This window comes from Corylus avellana, chromosome 7 (genome assembly GCF_965113065.1).
Source record: "Corylus avellana chromosome 7, dhCorAvel1.hap1.2, whole genome shotgun sequence".
NCBI lineage: Eukaryota > Viridiplantae > Streptophyta > Magnoliopsida > Fagales > Betulaceae > Corylus > Corylus avellana.
Window position 1 is genome coordinate 5,015,743 of NC_142496.1, and position 9,056 is coordinate 5,024,798.

General features: G+C 40.3%; 1 protein-coding gene across 1 annotated transcript; it reads left to right on the forward strand.

Annotated features, from left to right (window-relative positions):
• The first annotated feature begins 5,584 nt into the window (after positions 1–5,584).
• Positions 5,585–6,672, forward strand: LOC148584367 (uncharacterized). Its single transcript, XM_088518415.1, has 5 exons — positions 5,585–5,701; positions 5,802–6,035; positions 6,131–6,223; positions 6,287–6,388; positions 6,475–6,672. Exons 1-5 carry the CDS (start codon positions 5,585–5,587, stop codon positions 6,670–6,672), a joined length of 744 nt encoding a protein of 247 aa, XP_088374541.1.
• The last annotated feature ends 2,384 nt before the right edge of the window (positions 6,673–9,056 follow it).

Below are 9,056 nucleotides of genomic sequence, written 5' to 3' on the forward strand. Positions count from 1 at the left end.
GCTGCAGACCCAAATCATCCGCCATTTTTTTTTCTCGATCAGCCCTCTACAACATTTCTCTCACCCGTGTCCTCTCTCTCAGCCCGGCCGTTCTCAAGGCCTCCTTTTCACGTTCTCTCTCTCTCTCTCGATGGTTCTCTCTCTCTCCCTCGGAGGTTCTCTCTCTCACTGGCGCCCGTCACCGCCGCTGCTCCCTCCGGCGACCATGCGTTCTCCAATCGACTCTCGAAAATCAGGTATATATATACCTGATTTAATATATATATATATATATATATATATAAACTAATTTATTTATATAAATAAAAAAAATTATATAAATATGCAATTTACAGTGTATATTATTATATATTGTTGATGTAGTTATATTAGCAAATTCTTACTACATGTTAGCTAATTAATTTATTTGTTTAAGATATATGTTATGTATTACTTGTTTGACATATATGTTTTGTATATGGTAAAAATATTGTTTAATGTATTTGCATGCATGCATGCAAAATTACGTACCCTCATAGTTTGAAATTAGTTTTTTGTATAGGATTTTGCATTTAGATTTAGACCTATATTTTGTGTAGGTTTTGCTTTTGCACATTATCGTAACAAAAAAAAAAAAAAAAAAACACAAATATGAAATGCATATCTATTTTGGTCGTTAATTTATGTTTAGATTTTGTAAGTTTAGAATAAGTATGTAAATGCTAAGATTGAAAAAAGAAAGTAAAAAACAACTAATATAGGTGGCTGGATTTATTTTATCTACACTTCCCAGACAAATGCATAAATGTTATAATAAATGGAAAAAAAAAAAAACCAACATTTAACCTAGCTAGCTATATCTAATTTATTTAGGGTCCCCATATAAAAAAAAATTAATTTAGGTCTTACAAATTTAGAGTATGTAAATGTCATAAAAAATGAAAACAAAAAAATTGCAGCAAATAAGATAGCCACATATATTTTATCTAGGGTCCCCATATGGCACGTCAAATGTTTTTAAATTTGGACCTTAATTTTGTTTAGGTTTTGCAAATTTAGATTATGTAGATGTTATAATTAAAGCTCAATGTATGTGTTTATTTGTTAAAAATAAACAAAAAATTGAACCGATGTACTTGAAGAAATACACAAAAATAAAAAAAATAAAAAAATAACATCTAACTAACTAACTTAGATTTATTTTATTCAGTTAGGGTCCCAGTAACTAAAGCTATGGACAAGAATTGGATGACAAAGTCTAGGGGTACGAGGGAATACAGAGACGAGTGTAGATCATTTGTGGACATTGCAGTTAGGAACTGTACAATCCCTGATGAAAAAATTCACTACCCTTGTAAGGTGTGTCGTAATAAGCAGCGCCACCCACCGGGTTTGGTATTTGACCACTTGACAGGAGGTAAGGGAATAATGACTACATACAGAACCTGGTATTATCACGGGGAGAAGCCTGTCCGGTCTCCTGTTGCAGTCTCTACTTCGACTACCACGATCACAGATCAGGGTATAGGCACAGCACAAGGTGAAAACATGCATTCAATGTTGGGTGATCTATTCGGCATGCACGGTGTCATGGAAGACAATTGTGAGCCTGAAGTGGCAGTGCAGGAGAATGAAGAAATTGTGAATGAGGAAGCCGACGATGGTGACGTACTAAAGTACTATAACTTGCTTAATTAAGAAGGCAGAGAAGTCACTTCATGATGGGACCAAACATAGCAAGCTTAGTGCTACTGTACCTCTGTACAATTTGAAGTGTGTTGGCGGACTTAGTAACGCAATATTTTCATCTTTTCTTGAGTTCATCAATCAGTTGCTGCCTCCTAGTAATGAAGCTTTGCCGGTTAATACATATGAGGCGAAAAAGTTTCTAAGGGACATGGGCCTCAGGTATGAGAAGATCCCGGCGTGTCGTAATGATTGTATGTTATTCTAGAAGAACAATAAGGATTTGGATACATGTACTGTTTGTGGAGTATCTAAGTGGAATGATGAAATTTAGTTGGATGAGGATGGTCAACCCATATCATCGAGTAAGAAACGCCCGGTCAAGGTGTTGCGGTGGTTTCCACTCATACCACGACTACAGAGATTGTTTATGTCAGAGCATACTACTCCTTATATGAGGTGGCATGCAGAAGGCCGGACTAAGGACGGTGTATTGAGGCATCCAGCCGATGGTGAAGCGTGGAGGGCATTCAATAATTTGCATCCAGACTTTTCGACGGACAGCAGGAACGTCAGACTTGGACTAACCTCGGATGGATTTAATCCATTCGGGGGAACATGAGCACATCCCACAGCACTTGGCCTGTAATGCTTGTACCGTACAACTTGCCTCTTTGGACGTGCATGAAACAAACGTCATTTATACTATCCCTGATAATCCCGGGCCCAAAGTCACATGGAATGGATCTAGATATCTACCTACGACCCTTGATTAAGGAGTTACAGGAACTATGGACTGTAGGTGTACGCACATTTGACGTGTCCAAAAAAAAAGAACTTTGTGCTGCGGGCGCAGTTGGTGTGGACAATTAATGACTTCCCGGCATATACAGATTTGTCCGGGTGGCCTAACAGGGGTGAGAAGGCATGTCCCTGCTGTATGTACTCGACGAGGTACAGGAGGTTAAAACACGGCAGAAGATTTTGTTATATAGGGCACAGGCGATACTTGCCCATGGATCATCCTTGGAGGAGGAATAAAAGAACATTTGACGGCAAACAATAATTTGAATGTGCCCCCGATGTGCCAAGTGGAGATGAAATTCTTAGACAATTACAAGATATGGCATATGGGGATGAGAATGCAGGTAAGGCAAGGACGGATAATAAGAAAAAAGACAAGAAACGGAAGAAGAGTGGGCCAACAGAAAGAGAAGGCGAGACTGCTAATGTATTGTGGAAGAAGAAAAGTGTTTTCTTTAGGTTGCCGTATTGGAAAGATAATCTATTGCGGCAGAACTTTGATGTCATGCACATTGAGAAAAATGTGATGAACAACATTCTTGGCACAATACTAGACATTTCAAGAAAAACGAAGGACAACATCCAAGCCCGCACAGACTTACAAGAAATGGGGTTGAGACATACACTTCATTCGTACACGGGCGAGGATGGTCAAACATATATGCCCGCAGCTTGCCACACGATGTCTAAGGACAAGAAAACACATTTTTTTAAAGTACTTCGAAATGTAAGGGTGCCGGACGGATATACCTCGAATATTTTCCGATGTGTACGGCTTAGTAATCGTACAATATTCGGTTTGAAGAGCCATGACAATCACATAATTATGCAACAATTTCTCCCTATTGCATTGCGTGGATCATTGCCAGGAAACGTTGTTAGAGCACTTGTTAGGATGTCTGCATTCTTCAGTGGCCTATGTTCAACGTCATTGACACAAGATGATATGGACCGACTAGAGGGTGACATTTGTATTAGTTTGTGCCAGATGGAACGGGACTTCCCCCCAAGTTTTTTTATTGTGATGGTTCACTTGGTCGTGCATCTTGTTCGTGAATGCCGACTCAGTGGAGCGGTACAGTATAGGTGGATGTATCCGGCAAAGAGGTAAAATAACTTTACCAATATTCATCAACTTATTTTTTCTCCGATATAAAACCGTCACTAACTGTAATGAATGAATTATGATCATATGTAGAAGCCTTGGGTTGTTCAAATCTAATGTTCGCAATAAAGCGGCTCCTGAGGGCTGCATTGTGGAGGGATACATAGCAACATAGTTGGTGGCATTCTGCTCAAGGTATTTAGATCACGCACCAACATTTCACAATAGGGCTCTAAGAAACCCGGATGGGTCAAAGGGGGCAGGAACACGAGTCATCATCGACCGTGTCACATTGACACAAATTCACCGATACATTATGTTTAACTCGGACGAGTTCCTTCAACTACGGACGTAAGTCGTGTTAGTACTGTATGCAACTTCAATATCAGCTTGCACCCTTAGTTGTGAATTATAATAGAATTTAAACTTCGTATTGTAGGGTGCACATGGATACACTTAGGCGATCATGCGATAGGGAGCGAACGACGGAGGATCAGTTGGAAACCCAACATCATGTGCTGTTCTGCGATTGGTACCATGACTACGTAAGACTACCGTGATGTTTAACTGTTACAGTCCCATTATATTTAGTTATTGGTTCATAACAACAAACAAAACTAACTTTCTTACGGTCAATTGTACGTAATATACTCGTAGGTCGATCGATTAGACGATTGACGAAGGAAGGAAATAAGTGCCAAACTGGTAATGCATTGTAGAGGGCCGAAGGCCACAGCTACCAGATATAATAGATATGTGGTTAACGGGAAGCAATTTCGCACTATTGCATTTGATGCTGGAAAAAGGACGCAGAATAGCAGGGTGTGCGTGCCAACTGTTGATGATGAAACGTACTATGGGAAGTTGACGGAAATAATTGAGGTGGAGTACTTCGACAGGACTAAGTAGGTTTTGTTCGAGTCCGATTGGGCAGACAACACGAGGGACTGGGGGTACAAGGTAAACGAGTATGGCATGCTGCTTGTCAGCTTCAAAAACCTTGTCCACCGTAGCCAAAAAATTACTGATGAGCCGTATGTGCTAACGTCACAAGTTGACCAAGTCTTTTACGTCCAAGATGAAAGGGATCCTGATTGGGCTTGTGTTGTAAGGACTAAACCTAAAAACATATACGACGTTGGTCAAGGTGAAGGTCCTGATGATGAATGTGCCAACTACCACGAATGTGAGCCGCTCCTATTGACCAGCAATAATGAAGTGGATCCGCAGGATGACATTGACTACATCCAACAAGACTTAGATCCGTATGTCGTTAAAAAAAAATTTACTGTAATAATATATATAGTTCACATTATTTGACGTGTTTAATATTATTTCTTTCTACATTGATTGGTTATTGTGGTGCATATTTTATCTATTATATACATAATTAATTTGATATGTTATGTGTTTCACAGGTTGACATGAGTACGAGGAGGAAGAGTAGACGACGGGGGTCCGTACATATAGATGACCAGGGGTATAGACCATTACTTCCTGAGCATGGGGAAGGGTCTTAGCAGGTTCCGTATGACACGGAGCCCTCATATGATCTTGGTACTCCGCTGCCTACCATGAGCGAGATGGGGATATGTGCACATGGCGAGGTAGAGCGATTGTTCCCGCCTGAACTCAAGTATCCCATACAGTGAGCCATCGGAGCTGGATGACAGCGAGACATAATACTATGAAGAGCACGTGGATGATGGCTCAGGTGACTCGGAACCCGATGATCCTCCAGAAGTGTTGGGCATTCGCCAGCTCCAGACAATAAGTAAGTATATATGCTTAAAATACCCATATTGAATACGTATAAAATTTATGCTGTTACTATTGAATTTCAAATAATTAACATTTGCAATTATTAATATGTTAAGCATCGGGCGAGACGGGGGCACCCAATTTCAGGTGGTGAACATCCCACCATCGAACAAGACGTGAGAGGTCCCCCCCGGGCAAAAGGTCGTGTGCGAGTACAATAAGGCGTGGCAGCCCGTAGGATTTAGCGAGATGAAATTCAGAAGGTCGACTGGCAACATCATAAGGGTCGAAAATTATGTTAGGCTACGCGATGAATGGGCGGATGTACCTCCCCGTGCGAAGGAAGATGTATGGGACGCCTTGATGGTATGGTTAAATTCTTTCTCTTATTTTCGCACGTGTATTTCAATATTTTAAACGTTGTTAATGTGTGAAATTATACGCATAATTTTTTCAACTTATGCAGACTGAGTTCTACATGCTGCTTGAGTATGATCTTGAGGTGATTAAAAGGGATGCGTTCAGAAACATGGGCGTGAAGCTAAAGAGTTGGAGACACTCTGTAAAACGCACGTTAAAAATCATGCTGGGCAATACTCCAAATGCAGTGAAGTCGAGAATGGGTGAGGCTGCCGTTAGGGAATACAACACCGAAGACTTGAATGTCTTGTTGGCGAGATGGTGCGACCCGAAGAATCAGGTAGGTTCGGAGTGTTGTGGAATTAATTGTAATTGTTTAGTTTCATTAATTGTAATTGTGTTAGGCTTGACATTTTAAGAGTGGTATACATGTAGGAGTTTGCTGCCAAGATGAAGACATTGCGAGCAAAAAACAACACACCTTACTGCATCGGGTCGATGAACTTCGCTAGGGCGACACATCAAAAGGTATATATATATATAATCGGTTGTTTAGGTTTATGTTTTTCCTAATTTTTTTTTTCTATGCAGACCTTATCCTTGGGCACTACTCCAACTCGAGCGCAAAGTTACATCTCGACTCACACGAAGAAGGGTGGTGGCTATCCAAATGAAGTGGTCAGGGAGAGATGCGTAAGTACTTAAGCATATATATTTTGATAAATTATTTATGATTAATTTTTCTTATACGAGATACTAACTTGTTTTTTAATGTACAGGAGAGGATGAAGAAATTAATGCCCACTGACCCGGCAAATACTAAGACCGTGATAGAAGGGACGGTACGGTGGACACCTGATGACGCATATGCTCAAGCGCACGGAAATAAGCTTGAGTATGCTGGCAGGGTCCACCAAGTGGGTCCGAATGTGCTGCCTGTGCGGGGCAACATATACTCATACTATACACCATCCTAGACACAGTCTCAAAATTTTTTTAGCTCCTCGTTCTCACAGATGACGGATAGAATTAGAGAACTTGAAGAGGAATGAGCACAATAAAGACGTGTAATGGAAGAAGAGCGGACAGAACAAAGACGTGCAATGGATGAGATGGCGAGGCAGATTGAAGAACAAAAAGCCCAAATAGTAGAGAAAGATGCTATGATTGAGGCCTGTTTTCGCCATATCGAGGTCATGTTCGGGTCGACGTCTGGATCTGTGCCCCACAGAGGTAATGATATATTTTTTGTTGTTTTTGTAACAATTGTTAACTGCTAGAAACCCCTAGTTACAGCGATCCATTTTAGAACTAACGTATATTTGTATCGCTGTATAGACTAATTTTGAATTTTTGTATTGATTATTATTGGTTCACAACTCATTTGCAGGTAATGCAAATTAAGAGTTGGGGGATGACTATGTTGAGTTGGGCGCCACACGTCGTTTATCATCGCTGTTTGTTAAGTTTTATATACATCTATTGTTTATTGTTTTGTATATAGTTAGATCAAACTATATGTTTGTTAAGACTAATTGGAACTTATTTCTAGTAGATAGTCCAGAAGTGTTTTATTGTATATTTGTTTTGCCTTGTGTTGGAACGGTTAGGAGCACTAATGTGGGCAGTTGTTTGATATTGATGGTTGAGAGACCAATGCCTCAGGTGCTATGTAGATTTCAAAGGCTTTATTTTTCATTGGCAGCTATGAAGAATAGTTTTGTGGAAGGGTGTAGGCTTGTAGTAGGTCTTGATGCATGTTTTTTTAAAGGGTACGTATAAGGGGCAGATGATGGCTGCTGTGGGCAGAGATGTCAACAACAACATGTACTCTATTGCAATTGCTGTTGTTGAGGCTGAGACAAAAGACAGCTGGACATGGTTTATAGAGGCACTTGTTACAGATCTTGGCCCTACTCGTCATGGATGGACTTTTATTTCGGATCGACAGAAGGTAAAATAATAGTTATTTATTATTCATATAATTTAAATGTTTAGTGTAATGCAACTAATTATGTTTTCAACTATTGTGCATGGCCTCATTCTAAGCTTAGAACAAGTATGTCCGCAGTCCGAGCATCGTACATGTGTTAGACATTTGTACGTAAATTTCTGGAACTCAAGTCATAGGGGTGTGCTACTAAAGGATCTTCTTTAGTAAGCTGCGGCATCCTACACAAAGCAATAATTCTACAGGGTAATGGATGAGATAAAGAAGATGAGTAAGGATGCAGATGCCTACCTGGAGAAGATTGACCCCAACACTTAGTGTAGGGGATGGTTCAATACAATTTGTAAGTCTGGCCTCTTACACAACAACACTTGTGAGAGCTTCAATGCATGGATAAAAAAATTCCGTGACTAGACAATCCTGAGTATGTTGGAAGGTATTAGATATAAGTTGATGAGAAGGTATGTGAGGAAGAATGAATTAATCAGTTCAATGGGGGAGGCCTTAGGGCCAAAGATTAGGAAGAAGTTAGAAAAAGAAGAGGATGAAGCTTCTAATTGTTAGTGTACACACGCCGGTCAAGGTATGTTTGAAGTTGAGTGCATAGGGAAGAAATTTGTTGTAGATGTGGATGGTAGAACCTGCGGATGCAGGAAATGGGATGTAACTGGTATCCCATGTTCTCATGGCATTTCTACCATTTTACACCAAGGTGGAGACCCAGCCGAATATATGAGTGATTACTATGACAAGGAGAAGTACTACAAGTCATATGACTACACTGTCTTCCCTGTGCCAAATGAAGATTAGTGGCCAATAAGCAACCAACCAAAGATTGAGCCACCGAAGATGAGGGCAGCTCCTGGCATACCTAAAAAAAATTAGACAAAGGGGTGCGGATGAACCAAGAAATCCTTATTCAATTTGGAGGGGGGGTCACAAGAATCAATGTGGCTATTGCATGAAGCTTGGTCACAACAAGAGGTCATGTGTAGCCAGGCAGAGACAAGAGGAACGAAGGTCACGTGTCAGAGAGTACTTTAGAGATAATGCAGCAACTGACTGGAACTTGGACATGGTAATGGTTTATTCATTGAGAATATTTACTTTTTAGTGTTTACTGCATAATGTTCAATTTATTAAATTGGTTTGTGTATTTTGTTTGTTGATTGTTTGTGTTTGTAGTTGGATGGATCTTCAACTGCCACTTCATCTACTGGCAGGAAAAAGAGAAAAGTGAACACACCATCAAGTTCAAGCAGGGCAGGGAGACCACAATCTGGTGGATGTTCAACATCCATAAGGCAAACACCTCCACATCCTGAATCCCAGCCTGCATTGAGGCCAGCATCACAAGTTGCATGACTTCATGTCTCACATACTACATCTCAGCCTACAGCATAGCCTTTA